General features: G+C 47.9%; 1 protein-coding gene across 1 annotated transcript; it reads left to right on the top strand.

Moving 5' to 3' along the window:
- The first annotated feature begins 410 nt into the window (after positions 1-410).
- On the top strand, positions 411-13,685 carry LOC147659190 (uncharacterized). Its single transcript, XM_086951911.1, has 3 exons — positions 411-513; positions 11,342-11,467; positions 13,257-13,685. The coding sequence occupies exons 1-3, from the start codon at positions 411-413 to the stop codon at positions 13,652-13,654; spliced, it is 627 nt and encodes a 208-aa protein (XP_086808037.1). The 3' UTR covers positions 13,655-13,685.
- Positions 13,686-19,908: the final 6,223 nt, after the last annotated feature.

Genomic DNA, 19,908 nt, shown 5'->3' with positions numbered 1-19,908 from the left:
AGGAGGAGAATAATAGTGAACATTGAGCTATAGTATTTGTATTTGTATATTGTATTTGAAGAGCGCAACATTCATCCCGGAGGACATCACAGCGCTAGAATAGCATGCAATGCGGTGTAAGAGACAGGGTGTTTGAATGGTCGTAGGTTGTTTTTTAGTTAATGACTAATGACTAGTCAGTTTCCAAGGGGGTAGCTCCCCCCTAACTTCATCCTCTCTGGTTAAGACATCATCCAAAACCTCTACCCTATCTCTAAACCTTGAGTGCCCTCCCCTTCTGGGGGTAGGTCAGGTATCTCCGGCACACAAAAATAGAAGAACTAGAAGAAGACAATATATATCTTTCAAGCCTAGCGAAAAGAGCAACCCTTGAAGCCAAAAGCATGGCTATAGAAAGAGAAAGGGCTGGGATGGGTCTGGCACCCATAGATGGTGGCAGCAAAATCAATAGGGAGAAAGAGGAAACCTTTGATCTCAAAATCCACAAAGGGATTGACCCTAAATCTGTTGAAGGTAATGACATCACAAAGTGGTTTCCAGCCTTTGAGAGGGCTTGTAGGATGAGGAAAGTACATCAGAGACACTGGGGCTCTCCACTGTGGAAGGTGTTCTCAGAAAAAGTGTGGCAATAGTTTCCTGACACTTGATGAAGAAGAAGCTGAGTCCTATGACCTCATGAAAGATACCCTGATTGAGGAGTTCTGTCTCACAACTGAAGAGTACTGGGTCAACTGCAGGGAAACCACGAGTCAATCCTGGGTCGACTTTGTTGACTTCTTAGTCAAAACACTAGGTGGCTGGTTGAAGGACAGTTAGATGCAAGATTATGAGGGACTCTATAATTTTTTGATGAAGGAGCATCTGTTGAGTAATTGTACGTCTGAGAAACTGCATCAGCACCTAGTGAATTTAGGGTTAGCCTCTCCTCTGGAGCTGTGGAAGAAGGCTGACTTCTGGGTCAAAAGAACAAGGGTGTCCAGAAGGGTATTACTGTCCCCTCCCAGGGTAAAGATATGGGACACAAAAGGGAAAACCCCAAGGAGTCTTCTGAAGGTCCATAAAAACCGGTTCAGGATGGTGGGCTCCGAGACTCTCCCCAATGCAATGGTGAGTACCAGGGTAAAAACAGGGATCCAAAAAGGCTTGATGTCATTTCTGTAAGCAGAATGAACACCAAAGTGGAGACTCTACATGCCCCAAAGTGTTCCCCCTAGTGCAGCACCTTCAGGGGCTGCTAGTCTCCAGTTGGCATCTCTGGTGTACCCTGACCAGGTCAGAGAGCACACTGAAGCTATCTTAATCTCAGGGGGTTGGATATGGCAACCCCAGTTGTCTGGCTCAGTAACCTGGAGAAATACAGACAGACTCCGCTTATTAATGGAATTGAGGTAGAAGCACTGAGAGATCCAGATGCAAGTGTCCCCAAGGTGACTGAAAGATTGATATCCTCAGAACAGTAGTTAACTTAACAGACATACAGATATATTTAGTCATCAATGGTAATAATTTCACCAAGTGTTACGCCATGGCTATGGTGACCCTGGAATGAGGGGATGGTTTACTGGCTAAAAGTAGGTAGTCAAGTCCTATGCCATACCAATCGAATGTCTGCTAGGGAATGATCTGGAGACCTCAGCTTGGGCTGAGGTAGAGATGAGAACCCATGCAGCCATGCTGGGAATTCCCGAGTGGGTTTGTGTAAAACAAAGAGCACAGAGCAAAACCCACTGTGAAAAAGAAGTCTTGGAGCGTGGAATAATGGCCCTAGAACCATCCAAGAGAAAAGGCAGGAAGGCTGTGAAACCAACTTCCATAGAGACACAGGCTCAGGTCCCCTCTCCCCAGGGAGAAGACGTGTCAGCCCTTGAGAGAACTGAACCAGAGGAACTTGGACCTTACATGGCTGGCTCCTAGGTCCAGGGGAACTCTCTAGGGAAGATCCATGCCAGGGACAAAAAAACCTGTCCCACTCTCGAAAGCCTGAGACAGCAAACAGCTGCACAGGAAAAGGGAGGTTTCAGTGGTTACCACAGGGCCTAAAGGGAGGAACAATTCTTGTACACAGAGGCCAGAGATCCCAAACCTGGTGCCACAAGGAGAGTGGTAGTGTCTAAAATGTATAGAGAGTTTTTACTCACTATAGCCCTTGACCTCCCTGTAGCTGGCATCTTGACCAGACCAAAACTTGGAGTAGGTTGGTTGCCCACTTCTACTTTGCCAAACATGGGCCAGAAAGTAAAGGGGGTCTGTAACTCCTGTTTCACCTGTTAGGCCAGTGGCAAGACAGGGGGCAAACCAAAGGTCCCCTTAATTTCAATACCAGTGGTTGGGGTTCCCTGGGTAGGTATTAACATTGTTGCTGCATTAACCCAAAACACAGCTTCAGGCGACACGTTTTTTTCTGGTAGTAGTAGATCATGCCACCAGGTATCCTGAGGCTATACCCCTTAGGACTGCCACTGCTCCAGCAGTTGCCAGGGCCCTTTTAAATATTTTTACTAGAGTGGGTGGCCATAAAGAGGTGTTTTCAGACAGAAGTAGTAACTTCATGTCTGCTTACATGAAGGCAATGTGAACTTGGTGTGGGATGATTTATAATTTTACCACACCATATCATCCACAAATAAATGTCCTTGTTGAAAGGTTTAACAAGACCATGAAAGGTATGATTATGTTGCTCCCTGAAAAGCTCATAAGGAGATGGGCTGTCCTGTTACCATACCTGCTTTTTGCACACAGAGAAGTGCTACAGAAAGGAGTGGGCTTTAGTATCTTTGAGCTTCTGTTTGACCATCCTATTAGAGGTCCTCCGAGATTGGTAAGGAAAGGCTGGGAGATGCCTTTCGAAGAGCCTAAACTGGGTACAGCGGACGATGTACTTGGCCTTATTTTCTAGGATGGCTGAGTACATGGAAAAAGTAAACCACAACTGTGAGGCAGACCACAAGCTCCAGAAGCAAACTTTAACCAAAAGGCTGCACTGGTTGAGTTCAACCAGGGCAAAAGGTACGGGTATTGGAGCCTGTGCCACCTAGGGCCTCCCAGGACAAATGGAGTGGACCCTACTCTATCCTTGAGGGAAAAGGGGAGGTCACCTACTTTGTAGACCTTGGCACTTAGAGGAGCCCCAGAGGGTCATCCATGTGAATTGCCTGAAACCCTTTTATGACAGGGTTGATGTGACTATGCTTATGGCCAGTGATGAGGCGAAGGAACAAGAGAATGAGCTTCTCCCTGACCTACTCTCTAACAACCCTAAAAATTGGTCTGCTGAGGGAGTTGTCTTATCAGACACCCTGACTGCTCAAATGCAACTGACTGCAGGCAAATCCTAGGACAATAAGCTGAGCTATTTTACCTAGTCCTTGGTCGGGCAACCTGGAGCACACATGATGGGGACAGCCATCTTGCCAACAATAAAATTTAAAGGTAATCTGCAGTCATGAAGACTGATGCTCACCCTATTCCAAGGGCAGATGAGCGTATTGGCCGGCTCGGTGCAGCAAAGTTTCTCAGTACCGTTGACCTAACATCAGAGTACAGGCAAATTGGTCTCACCCCTGGAGCTAAAGAAAAGTCAGCATTCTTGACCCCAGATTGACATTGCCAGTATACTGTAATGCCAATTGGTCTAAAAATGCCTCTGCAACCTTCCAAAGGCTCGTAATCAAATTCCTGGCTGGGTTGCAGTGTTTCAGTTCAGCATAACTAGATGATATTGCTGTCTATAGCTCTATATGGCAGGATCACCTGATCCACCTTGGAAAGGTCCTTGAGACTCTGCAGAAGGCTGGCCAGATAGGGTGGGGATCAGTTGTATACTTGGGCCTCCTTATAGATGGAAGCCAAGTTCAACCCTTGCAACTCAAGTTCCAGACTGTTGTGGGCTGGGTGACTTCAATAATCCAGACTCAAGTCAGGGCATTCCTTGGGTTGGCTGGGTACTACAGGAGGTTTGTGAAGTGGTATGGTTCTATTGTGGCACCCCTCACAGAACTGACCTCCAAGAAACAACCAAAGACAGTTAACTGGACAGTGAGCTGTCAAAAGGCTTTTGACACAGTGAAAGAGGTAACGTGCTCAGCACACATACTAAAAGCTCCAGACTACTATAAGCAGTTCATTGTTCAGACTGATGCCTCTAAGCATGGGATAGGGGCAGTACTATCCGAGACATACAATGATGGATAGTACCAGCCTGTTTCTTTCTGTTAGCAGTAGGTTACTCCCCAGAGAAGAGCGTTGGAGTGCCATATAAAGGGAAGCCTCTGCTGTGGTCTGATCACTAAAGAAGCAGAGTCCATACCTCTTCGGTACTCACTTCCTTGTTCAAACTGACCATAGGCCTCTCACGTGGTTATGCAGATGGGAGGTGAAAACCCAAAACTGTTGAGGTGCTCCATCTCCCACTGGTACAGATGCTTTTGATTGGAAATGCACTTGGTCCCTACTAAGCAGGTCCCAGTGTCAATGTTCTTTACGTAAAACAACATACAACTATTAATAGTAACCCACTTGGCAAGGACTTTAGCACCCTTGTAAGACCCTGGTAAATGGTACCCATGGTACCCAGGGCATGGGTATTAAAGAGAGTCTCTAAGGGTTGCAGCATGTATTATGCCAGCCAAAAGGAATCCCACTCAAACTGCAGGCAGACTGCCATTACTGGTTGTGTTAAATGGTGCAATCCATTACGAAACAATGACATTGCCCACTACCTCTGTGCAATGCCTACATACACTGCATGTATTATAATTAAGTCACCCCTACAGCAGGCCTTGAGAGCCCTGAGGCAGGGTGCATTGTATAACATGTGAGGACACATCTGCATGAGCAGATATGCCCCTGTGATGCCTCGTTCCATTGGTAGTCATTACAAGTGTTCAGGAAGCCATGTTGAGGACATGTACTGGGAACTGGTTTACAAAGAGCGCCATTTCAACATTAGAGTCATCTCTTTTTATCTCCAAACTATTAAGACTTGACTATAGTTTTAGCATTGCTTCAGATTTTTAATGTCACTTCAGATTTTGGAGGAGGGTGGGACATGACACAATATCCCTCCGCTATTTTAGAACGGGTGGATGGCAGCACATGGCAGCTTAAGAAAAATATCTCTCCCATCATCTAGCCAGAAATCGCCATGCCCATGGATCTCAAACCCAGCAATAGGAGGCTTTGGACCTCTTGTAACAAATAGCAGACTCAGCCTTCCTTGAAAGTTACGAAATTGTTGTGTGGGCCGTGGGCACCTGGGCGGAGAGGCCTCCCTCCCTAAACCAATAGCGCGAGGGGTGGTACTGGAGAGACTGCACTCACATGGGCACCCACCAGGCCTTGTCAGATGATGCTTGTCTATGGCACTGCTGTCATCTTTTGTTTTTGGGAGTTTTATATAGCGTGAACTTGAATCTAAGGTATCAGAGCGCTTTACATGAGTGGCAGTTGTGTTACAGATGGTCACACTCATTTTTAATTTTTTTTTTTCCGTAAGACTTTATTAGTAGTTGCCAAATGTACATTACAATCTTTTTACAACCCGGAGGCCAGTTGTCATACACATAATAGTTCAACTTCATTGTTACACAGCTCTTCAGCCGACAACCTTCCGGTCCGGCAGCAATTTATTGACAATTTACGTAAGGCATTTCGATGACTGGTAAATAATCTGAATCGTCCTACTTTTTTATTTTATATCTTAACACAACTTTGGACTCAATAGGATTAGTTATCAGCTTATAACGATATCAATGTATATTCAGTATCTCACGCTAGTGGGTTTCCCCGGGCGTCTATCCTGTCCCCTCTTGTCCCTAAGTTCTACAGTTGATCAAACACGCTCGTATCCTAGACCCCCTCCCAACCCTTCCCGGTGACCTCCAAGTGAATCATTCATCCATCTCCTCCTCGTCCCCGGAACTATCAATGTCTTCTTCAGGAAGAGGCTCGCACAGGTCCCCCGATAACTGTTCCAGGGCTGCCAGATCTTATTCCATTTGCGAGGGTTGGCTCTCATTTTGTATACTGCTCGCTCAACCACCATAAGTCTATCCATAGTCCTGCACCACTGTGCTAAAGTCGGTGTTTCTGCCACCCCCCATTTCTGCGCTATATCTCGTTTGGCAACCATGACCCCCACTATTACCCATTGCAGCCCCTGACGCGTCAGATCATTCTTCCCCCACACATTCAGCAAGCACACACGCGGGTCCGTTGTGAGTGATATCTCTGGATTTTGGGAAATGGTGCGCATGATTTGTCGCCAATAGTCAGTGATAATCGGGCAGTCCCAAAGTGTGTGTAGTAATGTCCCCTCTCCTCCACAGCCTCTGAGGCAGTTCGGGTGATCCGCCCTGCGTAGTTTGTGTAGGGTAGTTCTGGTGTAGTAAACCCTGTGCAATATCTTAAATTGCACCAACCGGAATCGGGCCGAAACTCCTGCTTCCCTCGGGGATGCCAGTGCGGCGTTCCAATCTGTCTCATCCATAGCACCCAGCTCATCCTCCCATTTCTTCCTTAGTTTAACCAGAGGGTCCGGAAGGTTATTCAATAGTTTTCGGTATGTGAGGGACGTGGCGCCTGTTTGCATAAAGTCAGTGAACAGATGGTCCTCCATCGGGGAAGATTCCGGGACCTTCGATCCTGGCTCAATGGCTGTCATCAGTGCATGTTGTATCTGTATGTATCGGTAGGTTTCACTGGGGCCTAGATCGTACTGCTGTTGTAGGTGGGAGAAAGGGACCATTCCGGGTCATCTTGTGGGGCGTGGATCCATTGGTTTATCACCTTGAGTTGAGACGCCCAATAATACAATTGTATATTCAGCAGGGCTATCCCACCGTCGTACCAACCTCGATTGAGTTTTATATGTGCTACCCGAGCCGGGCGCTCTCCCCATAATAGACCTGTCACTTAAGCATGGGCGAATTTTGCGGATCTCGCGTTCGCGAATTTTGCGGATTTGCGGATTCGCAATCCGCAAAATCCGCGAATTCCCGCGAATTTGCGGATTTTTTTTTTTTTTTGTGTTCGCCCGTGTTTCTGCCAGTTCGCGAGGGTTTTTACAATTTCGCAATTTGCGAACTTACCTGTCGGGTCGCAAGTTTTGCGAACTTGTTGTTTCTACATGTCCAGCCTGTTTGGGACACTCTTCTTCATCACTGCCACTCTCTGTCACCACTGCCACTCTCTGACTACTCATGCCACCCTCTGGCCCACCCATGCCACCCTCTGTTTCATCACCACACCCTCTGGTTGTCCAGTGTACATTATTTTCGGCAAAGCAAAGCACACCTTCCCTGCCTCAAGTGACCTGAATTAATTTGGGGCTGATTAATGTGTCACAGAATATTTTTTTAGCTGGCACCTGCTTCCTTAGTGCGCCCTGATTAGTGATCTTTTGCACTTGCTAAGTGCTTTCATTGTTGCAAAATTAGTTACAACACCTGCCCTGCCCCAACTGACAATAATGAATTAGGGGCTAATTAATGTGTCACTGAAAGAATTTAAAGTTCCAGCCTGGCACCTGCTTGTCTGCTCCTTTAGCTGTAAATCAGGACCTTTGTGGCATACAGTTAAGGTCAGAGCAGGGTCACACAATAGTTGCAAGCAGGCAACCGAATTCTGGAGGGCCCCCTCAGGAAGCAATACAAAGAATCGTTACAAATCATGAGGTTGACCTTTTGCACCTGCTCATTGCTTTTGCTTTTGCTGAAATCGTTTTGCGGTTTTTTTCGCGCTATTCGCGGGGCGCGGCGTCGTGCGAAACCGACCGCGGAAGCCGCCAATTCGTGCGAATGAGCATTTTATTTTTTTGCGGCTTGTTGTTTCGCGAGTTTTTTTGCAGTATTCGCGAGCCGCTTGCAGCGCAACACGCGAATTTACCCCAAGGTCGAGTACGGGCGCGGCCATTTTGTTTGCGTGACGTATTTCCGTTTCCGCCCGCTATGTATAATCTCGCGCAGTAAGCGCATTGCGAGTAGAGGTTCGCACGAGATCGCGCGGGAAATCTAGAGGTTCGCACGAGATCGCGAGGAAAATCTCGCGCGAACTGACTTTCGCGCTCGGAAACGGGCGCCGGCCATCTTGTTTTTCATTCATTTCCTGTGTCTGGGCATGGTGTTTAATCCTCTTGATATCTTTCCCATCCTTTGCTTGTTTTCAGTTTTTTTTTTACGATTTTGCTTCTTATCTATCCCTCTCTTTTCCTAGCTGTATATTTTTGTCTTTTCTGCTATTTTTCTTTACTTTTAAACTACTTTTGTAAACTCTTTTCTTTTCTTCTTCCCTATCCTATTCTTTCTTAATTTTCTACTTCTTCCTACCTTACCTGCCCAGACCATGGTCAAGCCAGGCGCCGTGAAGCTGCCCAGGCACTTGAGGGCCGCAGCGGCGGCGGGGAGTAGTGCTGGACCCAGTGGCAGGACAGCAGGCGTGAGATCGAGGGGGGAGCAGGTGACGCGCCGGGAGATATTCAGCCCGGAGGAAGTGGGCGCGCTGGTCTACTTCGTCCAGCGCCGCCTGCCCAGGACCATCGCGGGAGGCGGCAGGATCGCGGCCGGCGGCTATAACATGCGGGAGCGCCGGAAGCGGTGGGAGAAGGTGTGCTGGGCCATATCCCACCTCTACGGGGTCCAGCGCACCTACAGCCAGGTCACCCATCGCTGGACGGACCTCCTGGACCGCGAGCGCGACCTGCTGGACCAGCTCGGCTTGGAGATCCCCGGGCTTGGTGAGTAGTAGTAGCCATTGGCATTTAATCACTCACTACTATGATGTTTTCTCCTGCTCTGTGTTGTTGTATTGCAAATATTTGTTTTTTACATGGAGCAAGCCAATAATGCCGCTGATGACGATTACATTGTAGTTAAATTATATTTCAAAATCTTCTGTGCATTTCAGGTGCACTGCTCTCCTTCTCAGTGGGGTTGCTACTATGCTTATTTGTTTTCTATTTCGTGGTCTCATTGGCCTGAGTAACTATTATGTATGAGTGTACTTAACAGAACTGCGTAATGCTAGACACTAGGGGGCAGATTACATTTACAAGCCCCTTGCGCCACGTTTACGTTGCCTTGCGTGACGCAACAGCGGCGTAAACGTGGCGCATCCCTGCAAGTCATTTACAGCATGACGCATCTAGGGAGATGCGTCACGTTATAAAGCCATGGGCCTGCACCACAATGGGTGCGTTCCTAGTACGCAGGGTGGGCGGTCCAGCGGCTGTGCGCCTCGCAAAATTGCCTGCGTGAAATCTACAAGATTTAACGCAGGCACTTCTGCGACGCTGCTACGTCAATTCAATTCCTTATGTCTGCTCGAAGCAGGCGAAAGGACTGACACAGCATGTAAAGTATTGGGTGGCCCTGAGCATTACTGGAGTTGCATTGCGTTGGCGACGTGACTCCAGCGATGCGCCGCTCTTACGTGACGAGATGCGTCACGCAAGTGCCTACCCTTGCGCCAGGGCGCGCCGCATTGTAAATGAGGCACATCTGCCGTGTCGCAAGGGTAGTTTTGCGTGACGCATTTGATCTGGCGCATCTCTGGAGATGCGCCAGAACGCGTAAGTAAGTATGCCCCTAAGGGGCAGAATTGCAATTACCGTCGCATCCCTGCAAAGTAGCAGGGATGCGCCATTAATTGTGCGGCCCGCTACCACCACCAAACATGGTGCGCCGTATTTGCAATGCGGCTCCCCATGGGCCCAAAACGTCACCGAAGCTTTACTGCTGGAGTTGCGTCGCAACGATGGCGCAGCTCCATCAATGCTCTGGGGTACCCTATCTCCCCAATGCTGGGTCAAGCCGTACGTCTGCTTCAAGCAGGTGCAGGGTTTGTGTGACGCATCATTGTCCTAAAGGTGACTGATTGATATTTTGTAGATTTCCCTCAGCCACTATTAGGATGTGTTCCAGCGCAGGAATGCCCTCCCTTGCGCCGGAACGCCCCCTGATGGCGCAGGGCTTTATAACGGGATGCATCTCCCAAATGCGTCACGTTGTTATAATATTATACGCCGCACCATGGCGCCCTTTTTTGTTTAGCTGCTGCGTCACAAAAGTCACGCAAGAACGGCGCAAAAGAGCCGCAAGGGCTTAAATCTGCCCCTTCCTTTGTAACCCTGACAATAAGAAAAATAGTGGCGGTGGATTGATAGTTTGACTATTTAAATGACTGGTAATGTAGCAGGCAACTGTTAGTGTTGTCACTGATCTGACTGAAATCACAATGGAGTTTGTCTGTCACTTTGCGTCTTGCCTGCGGACTGCTGCCTGCCAGTCCTAGGTGAACGTTTCAGTACTTTGTTTAGTGAGTTACGTGACTTTCGAAGTCACAGGTCCGCAAATAAATAAAAAGTAACCATAATCAATATAATTTCGCGGAAATATTTTGTTATTGTTCTTTTGAAATGTTTGATTTGGTTGACATTGACAAGCAACAATCATCCATGTTTTCTGTTCTTTCTTTCATGTTGTACGTCAGCTCCCCCCAGGGGCGAGAGGAGGACACAGGAGCAGCAGGCGGCGGATGCTGTTCATCAACAGGGCCAGGATCGGGCAGGCGAGGGCTCCTCTGCTGGCCCCAGTAAGTTTTCATTTTAGACTAGTACCTATTTTTCCTAGCGTTCCTCATTTGAATTTTTTCAAAATTGTCTTTGCTCTTCTTGTAGACTGTATCTAAATTCTTATCCTGCCTCTACTATGACTCCCTGTGGTATTACTAGATTATTCTTATTAGTCTGTCTGTGTAGCTAACTAAGATTGCACGGTTGGCGAAACTCCCATGATTCTAGTCAGCAATAGCTCTATCAACTTAGTGCAGTCCTCTGGGATTGTCCATAATGTCTTTTGAAGTGTTCTATCTGGACTCATGCTTGCAAAAATTGCAAAACCTTTCGTTCAGTCACTCTAGTCTGGAGGACCAAAAAACACAGATTGTATTTAAATTTAAAAGCTTTATTAAAAGTAAACACATTTATTAAAATGAAGTCATAATAAAACTAAACGTTTAACTGATAATGGAAAAGTGGTTAGTGCTGACGATTAATTGAAGACATTTCTTGTGGTCGAGCCGAGCTCTCACCTGGTTTCAACTTGATCTTGTTGTTAGAAGTCCATCTTCTGTCTGTGTGGAGAAAAATGGTGCGTGTTAAAAAATCAGCCTTCATCAGTTGTGCCAAAAAGTGCAGCAAGACAACCTTCCCTGGAAAAAGGGACATTTTTTTTAACTTTAACGTAGACAGTCACAAATTACATTGTTTTCACATGTCTTCATTCCTAGACCAAATACTAGTGACTAGTGAGTGCTTTATTCTAAGATTCTTAAATGTACTTTGTAGGTGGAACATCTGGTGGCGGGGCCAGTGTGGTGGTGGTTCTCGACACGGAGGCGGAGGGCAATTCATCATCAGGGGAGGAGGCGGCGGCGGCGGCTGTGAGAGTTGAGACGGTGGTGGCGGCCAGAGGTAAGCTCTTATATATTCCTTACTTATTGAGATTGAAGACTAGCTGGGAAGGCAAGAATATGAGATGCATGGCTGGGTGAATGATGAAGCAATGATGGGTGGAAGGACAACAGCCTGGGTGGGTGACACAGAAACTGTATGTGTCCATATACCTGGATCATGCTACTATCTGACTCTTAGATAGCATATGTGTATCTAGAGCAGGGGTACTCATAGTACGGCCCGCGGGCCGGTGGTGGCCCGGCAAGCCTTCCTTGGCGGTGCGCAGACCTTGCAGACAATCACTGCTCCCCCGGCCCCCACAGAGCAGAGGCTTTTTTGTATTTCACCTGTTAGCGCCCCTGCATCTCCACTCTGACAATCACTGCTCCCCCGGCCCCCACAGAGCAGAGTGGAGATGCAAGGCCACAAAGAGGTGAAATAGAACAAAGCCTCTGCTCTGTGGGGCCGGGCAAGCAGTGATTGTCAGGGTGGAGAAGCAGGGGCGCTAAAACAAACAAAGCCTCAATAATATGTTAATGGTCTTTTAAAGACCTGTTAAGTACTTTGGTGTTGTTGTCTGTGTGTGCGCGTTGAGGAAGCGGTCTCAACCCGGGCTGAAGGCTGACACAGATAGACACACACACAGTGAGATGACAGAGGGAGAGGGAGGGCAGGAGGGAGAGAGAGATGGAGGGAGGGCAGGAGGGACAGCAGGAGGGAGAGAGATGTATGTAAATGCTGGGTCTGGTGGCTCAGTGGATGAGGGCATCTGCTGCAGGGACCTGTGTGCAACCTCATGGTCACAAGTTATCGTTTTGCTTTAGCCCCGCCCCCTCTGACTCCGCCCCCACCAGTGCGGCCCTCGGCCACAAACTACACTGTAAATGTAGCCCCTGAGAGAAAGTTTGTGAGTACCCATGATCTAGAGAGAGTAGATGGTCAGTGGATGAACTAAGTGTAACTTTGAAGAGCATGTAACACTGCACCCGCACGTCCGTTCCAGTGTAGGAAAGGCAAGGAAAAGAACTTTTAATTTTGTCCAAATACTACCATAAGTAGTAGCAGTAGTTTGTATTGCAAGCACTGCATAGATCCGGTTATTATGGTGGCCACTCCCTACCTCTCTTAATAAGTTTAGTAGTACTCAGTCATTCATGTGTGGATGTATCACTGCCTGTCACTCAATAAAAAGCAAAGCACCTAAAGTCATCCCATATATAAGCAAAAACATCCCATGTGAAGTGATAGATAATCAGATTATTTATCTTCTTCAATTTTCCATTTCTAGTACTCATTTCCACTGTAGGGTGAAAGTTAAATTAATTAAGCAGTAGCCCTTGAGTTGTAACAGAGTATTCTCAGTGCCACCCGTAATAGAAAAGTAAGAGATTCACCACCTGCATGTACTGGACGGGTACAGTAACGCAACGGCAACGCAAGTCTAGGTCACTCCTCATGGCGTGCGTCTCTTTTTCTCGGGTGCAAGTTTACCGCGCTGGCATTATGCCGGCTTGCAGAAAATAACGTACCAATTTTCCAAAACAAGAGACAAGAAGAAGAATAAGACTGGTGTACTTTCATAGTCGACTCCAATGGAAGTCCACAGTGCTCATAGAATTTGTTCCTTAAACTCCCACTAATGTTAGAGCAAGGATGAAGAAGTGTGAGGTTAGATAGATACTGGCCTCAATAGTTATGTAATGCGCTTGCAAGTTGCTAGTTGTACTGCAGCACACATTTCTGCTGAATGATTGAGTTAATCTTAAAGAGCATTGGTTACAGACTATGTCTTTCTTTCTTCATATAGGTTCTCCTTCCAAACGAACAAGGAGGAAGGAGCTGGCTAGAGCGGCCCGGCAACGGAGAATCGAGGCCACTGTTGCGGAATATCGGCGGCTGGTGGCCCTGGAGGACGAGGAAAGTGTGCGGTCGACAACAACGACAACGTCGTCCTCCGTGGCCTCACCGGCTGCCACCGTGACCCAGCACAGTGGTCCACCGAGACTGAGCCGGGCTGCCAAAGGCAAACGCCACCGCCGAGCAGCAAGGCCAACAGCTGCTTCTCACAGGCCTTGCACCTGCAAGGCAGTGAAGGCACGCCTGCGCCGCACTACCCTGATGGTGTCCCGCCTTCAGCAGGAGCTCGCCTTGCTCCGCGAGGAGCATGATGCCCTGGCCCAAAAAGTTAACAGCATCCACCCATAGTGTCCCTTGCCCCTTTTTTAGAGACTTTTGGGGGGTGGGAATTGGGAGTTGGGTTTTTGGGGACTTTTGAAGGACAATCGTTGGGGTTAGGGAGGGTCTTGCGGGAGATTATTTTGTTAGGGATATAAATATACTTTTTCAAACTTTATCTGAGCATACCTGTTTTTTACTGCTTGCCTGGTGGGTGGGGGTTTAACGTTGACTGTTTTCCTGAAAGTTTAGTTCCATTTTCTTCCTTTAAGTGTAAATGCCCAAATGTTTTCAACACTAAGTGCCTCTCACAGACTAAGTGAAGTGAATCCAAGAGTCCTAGGACTTTAGTAGTACTACCTTCAGGCTCTCGTCTCTCGTACTAATACTCCATTATACCCCCAAACCACCAAACGCTTATCTTACCTGTAATTTGTGTTTGAAAGTAGGGCTAGGCCCAGGGCTGGCTCCACGGGAAACACCGAATAACGTTGGCAATCTTGGTCGGATAAAATTTCCTCATAGCGGTGGTAGTAGTGGTGTGACACAGTGGCAGTTGCATGCCTATGAAAAAAAAGAAAATGAAATCTGGTTTGTCCTCCTGAGCAATTCAACGGTACAACTGAGAATATAGCAGGTGACAGAAGTACAGTAGAGCAGTGCCACATTGTAGCCTAACAAATGGTAAAGTATAACTACTAATTCGGTTGAAGTTCTTTCACATTAGCAATGGTTCTTTGTCAAGCAGAGTAAGAAAATATCATCGACAACTGTGGAAAGAAAGAATGCGACAGTACAGGGCCTGTGTGGAATTATTGATAACTATATTCAACATAAGGTCTCTGTAGCCAGATACCCGAGAGCCTTGCTGGTCACTATAAATCCATTCACAACAACACTCAATGGGGTTGGTCTGGAAGGTGTCACGTTTACTCCCCGTGATCCAGTCGATGCAAATATGGTTCCACCTCCAAATGTCACCAACACCCAGAAGTGTAAACACAGGGTGTTCGAGGCATTAGGCGAGGGAGAAAAATAACAAACTAAAATAAAAAATGTGGGATGGGTAAAGGTAGGGTCAGCAGGGAAAGGATACCTGTAAGAGAAGACAAGACAGGCATCAGTGAAGTGATGTCCTAACATACAAGGGTACTCTCATATAGTCTCACTAAATAGTCTGCAAGTCTCCCGCCTACTCATGGGAAATGTAGTTTCATAGTACGGTAGGCGCTTAGGGGCTGCGTAACCTGACAGAAGGTATAGTAGATAGAAAAGGAGAAATTGCTTTTTTTCTAGGTGTCCCCTCACTCACCAGGGTTGCCCCTTGGTGACATGCTTCATCATTGGGGCCATCCCAGTCCTCTACGGCCTGGGGCGTGCTGCGACTTGCGAATTACGTAGGAGCACTTACAAATGACTATGTGTGGTGCAGATAGTGGAGTGGACTAAGTGATGTGTTAAGGGATCAATGTAGAAGCCGAGAGAGAGCAAAGAAATGCAGTCACAGTCAGAGAAAAAGGCAAGGGATACTGTATCTATGTGGTTGTAGTGGTCCTGTTGGAAGTGGTAAGTAAGTTGCCCGCAGAAAAAAAATCCTCCTATTAGCGGCACTCCTCCATTGCAGCCGACGCTTCGTCCACCGATGTTGGTCACCAGAAGACACCCTGTCCACTGCCTGCCTGATGCTGAATTGTGGCTCGCTACTGTGAAGCCTGACTCCATCCTTTTTTCCCCATTGCAGAGACTGAAACCCGGCCTGTAATTATTCAACGAAAAACAGGAAGTGATATAATATTACAACACCACTGATAAATAAATATAAGGTATGTAGGCTGTGGAGTGCAAAAAGTCACAATTTGTTTTTCCTAGTAGACAGACAGTACAATGTTTTTGAAAGTGCGTACTCTGAGTCACCTTTTGAAGGATAAGTAAGTATGGGCAAATTAATGTAGCGGATCTTGCCCCTCAAGCTAGGTGTACTGTAAACTGTGTTTTAGAACAAAAATAGATCTTCCTAGCAGTGCTCCCACCCAAAAAACGAGGCCTAGCAGAAAACTGGAGACAAAACTTACTTTGAAAGTAAAAGTAGGCCGAAGTACCCTAATTACCCATTACCCCCCGTGGATTGTATTCAAACCACTTGCAAGCAACCAAGCAAAAGTAGCCATAGCCAGCATCGCTCCAAGACTCGAAATCCCCCCCACTCAAACACATGCAATAGAAATACTGCTAACCCTAACGAACCCTAAGTTAAGAATAGTGGCAAAGGCTTTCTTTAACTATGCCAAATCCCCCCTTTCCCACCATGGATTTTCTTCAAATGACTTGCAACCAAAATTACACATTCTCACGAGTGCTCTAAGACCCCAGAACTCAGTTTGAAAAATCTAGAACACCCCGATACACATGCAATCCTGCTGCTAGGGCTAACCCTAACGAACCCTAAGTTACAAAAAGTGCCAAAACTAAAGGCTTTTCCGCGCGGATTTTGTCCCAGCCACTTCTACCCGGTATTAGACCTTCCCAGGAATGCCCCAAGACCCGGCAACCCACCCGCCAAGAAGCATAACACCCCCAAACAGGCCAAAAGCAAAATCTCATACTTGCAATATTTCTGGGCCTTCGGTCCAAACGCGCTGCGTAGCTAGGCCATAAGTCGGGGTTGGCACGACGGATTTCCTGAAAAGCAAATGCAATCAAGATTAGAGTGTCCCAGCAGTGCTCCCAGACCACGAAACTCACCCACAAACACCAGGAAGCCCCCCAAACAGGCCCCCGAAAACGCTACATAGAGCAAAATGTCAGAAATAGCCCAAAAAAAAAATCGGCCTGGATTTTGTCCCAACCACTTCTACCCGGTATTAGACCTTCCCAGGAATGCCCCAAGACCCGGCAACCCACCCGCCAAGAAGCATAACACCCCCAAACAGGCCAAAAGCAAAATCTCATACTTGCAATATTTCTGGGCCTTCGGTCCAAACGCGCTGCGTAGCTAGGCCATAAGTCGGGGTTGGCACGACGGATTTCCTGAAAAGCAAATGCAATCAAGATTAGAGTGTCCCAGCAGTGCTCCCAGACCACGAAACTCACCCGCAAACAGACGGAACCCCCCCTAAGAGCACCTCAAAGGGAAGCAAGTCATCAAAAACACAAAAAAAATTCCGCCTGGGATTTGGTCCAAAACACTTTTATCCGGTATTAGAGCTTCCCAGCAATGGCCCCAGAGCCGTCAACCCAGGAGAAAACGAGTAGAAGACCCCCAAACAGCCAAAGAGCAAAAGTACAAAAATGGGGACTTAGTCACTTTTTCACAAATTTCCCAAATCACTCCGCGCGCGCTCTGCAGCTAGGCCCTAAGTCCCCTCAGCCACCATGGATTTGCTTCAAACCTCTTGCAAAGTAAAGTATATATAGCCAGCAGTGCTCCCACACCACGAAACTCACCCGCAAACACCAGGAAGCCCCCCAAACAGGCCCCCGAAAACGCTACATAGAGCAAAATGTCAGAAATAGCCCAAAAAAAAATCGGCCTGGATTTTGTCCCAACCACTTCTACCCGGTATTAGACCTTCCCAGGAATGCCCCAAGACCCGGCAACCCACCCGCCAAGAAGCATAACACCCCCAAACAGGCCAAAAGCAAAATCTCATACTTGCAATATTTCTGGGCCTTCGGTCCAAACGCGCTGCGTAGCTAGGCCATAAGTCGGGGTTGGCACGACGGATTTCCTGAAAAGCAAATGCAATCAAGATTAGAGTGTCCCAGCAGTGCTCCCAGACCACGAAACTCACCCGCAAACACCAGCAAGCCCCCCAAACAGGCCCCCGAAAACGCTACATAGAGCAAAATGTCTGAAATAGCCCAAAAAAAATCGGCCTGGATTTTGTCCCAACCACTTCTACCCGGTATTAGACCTTCCCAGGAATGCCCCAAGACCCGGCAACCCACCCGCCAAGAAGCATAACACCCCCAAACAGGCCAAAAGCAAAATCTCATACTTGCAATATTTCTGGGCCTTCGGTCCAAACGCGCTGCGTAGCTAGGCCATAAGTCGGGGTTGGCACGACGGATTTCCTGAAAAGCAAATGCAATCAAGATTAGAGTGTCCCAGCAGTGCTCCCAGACCACGAAACTCACCCGCAAACACCAGCAAGCCCCCCAAACAGGCCCCCGAAAACGCTACATAGAGCAAAATGTCTGAAATAGCCCAAAAAAAATCGGCCTGGATTTTGTCCCAACCACTTCTACCCGGTATTAGACCTTCCCAGGAATGCCCCAAGACCCGGCAACCCACCCGCCAAGAAGCATAACACCCCCAAACAGGCCAAAAGCAAAATCTCATACTTGCAATATTTCTGGGCCTTCGGTCCAAACGCGCTGCGTAGCTAGGCCATAAGTCGGGGTTGGCACGACGGATTTCCTGAAAAGCAAATGCAATCAAGATTAGAGTGTCCCAGCAGTGCTCCCAGACCACGAAACTCACCCGCAAACACCAGCAAGCCCCCCAAACAGGCCCCCGAAAACGCTACATAGAGCAAAATGTCTGAAATAGCCCAAAAAAAATCGGCCTGGATTTTGTCCCAACCACTTCTACCCGGTATTAGACCTTCCCAGGAATGCCCCAAGACCCGGCAACCCACCCGCCAAGAAGCATAACACCCCCAAACAGGCCAAAAGCAAAATCTCATACTTGCAATATTTCTGGGCCTTCGGTCCAAACGCGCTGCGTAGCTAGGCCATAAGTCGGGGTTGGCACGACGGATTTCCTGAAAAGCAAATGCAATCAAGATTAGAGTGTCCCAGCAGTGCTCCCAGACCACGAAACTCACCCGCAAACAGACGGAACCCCCCCTAAGAGCACCTCAAAGGGAAGCAAGTCATCAAAAACACAAAAAAAATTCCGCCTGGGATTTGGTCCAAAACACTTTTATCCGGTATTAGAGCTTCCCAGCAATGGCCCCAGAGCCGTCAACCCAGGAGAAAACGAGTAGAAGACCCCCAAACAGCCAAAGAGCAAAAGTACAAAAATGGGGACTTAGTCACTTTTTCACAAATTTCCCAAATCACTCCGCGCGCGCTCTGCAGCTAGGCCCTAAGTCCCCTCAGCCACCATGGATTTGCTTCAAACCTCTTGCAAAGTAAAGTATATATAGCCAGCAGTGCTCCCACACCACGAAACTCACCCGCAAACACCAGGAAGCCCCCCAAACAGGCCCCCGAAAACGCTACATAGAGCAAAATGTCAGAAATAGCCCAAAAAAAAATCGGCCTGGATTTTGTCCCAACCACTTCTACCCGGTATTAGACCTTCCCAGGAATGCCCCAAGACCCGGCAACCCACCCGCCAAGAAGCATAACACCCCCAAACAGGCCAAAAGCAAAATCTCATACTTGCAATATTTCTGGGCCTTCGGTCCAAACGCGCTGCGTAGCTAGGCCATAAGTCGGGGTTGGCACGACGGATTTCCTGAAAAGCAAATGCAATCAAGATTAGAGTGTCCCAGCAGTGCTCCCAGACCACGAAACTCACCCGCAAACACCAGCAAGCCCCCCAAACAGGCCCCCGAAAACGCTACATAGAGCAAAATGTCTGAAATAGCCCAAAAAAAATCGGCCTGGATTTTGTCCCAACCACTTCTACCCGGTATTAGACCTTCCCAGGAATGCCCCAAGACCCGGCAACCCACCCGCCAAGAAGCATAACACCCCCAAACAGGCCAAAAGCAAAATCTCATACTTGCAATATTTCTGGGCCTTCGGTCCAAACGCGCTGCGTAGCTAGGCCATAAGTCGGGGTTGGCACGACGGATTTCCTGAAAAGCAAATGCAATCAAGATTAGAGTGTCCCAGCAGTGCTCCCAGACCACGAAACTCACCCGCAAACACCAGCAAGCCCCCCAAACAGGCCCCCGAAAACGCTACATAGAGCAAAATGTCTGAAATAGCCCAAAAAAAATCGGCCTGGATTTTGTCCCAACCACTTCTACCCGGTATTAGACCTTCCCAGGAATGCCCCAAGACCCGGCAACCCACCCGCCAAGAAGCATAACACCCCCAAACAGGCCAAAAGCAAAATCTCATACTTGCAATATTTCTGGGCCTTCGGTCCAAACGCGCTGCGTAGCTAGGCCATAAGTCGGGGTTGGCACGACGGATTTCCTGAAAAGCAAATGCAATCAAGATTAGAGTGTCCCAGCAGTGCTCCCAGACCACGAAACTCACCCGCAAACACCAGCAAGCCCCCCAAACAGGCCCCCGAAAACGCTACATAGAGCAAAATGTCT

The sequence above is a fragment of the Lissotriton vulgaris genome, unplaced genomic scaffold (genome assembly GCF_964263255.1).
Source record: "Lissotriton vulgaris unplaced genomic scaffold, aLisVul1.2 SCAFFOLD_2826, whole genome shotgun sequence".
NCBI lineage: Eukaryota > Metazoa > Chordata > Amphibia > Caudata > Salamandridae > Lissotriton > Lissotriton vulgaris.
The sequence above is the reverse complement of the archived record's forward strand: the minus strand, read 5'-3'. Positions and strand labels throughout refer to the sequence as shown.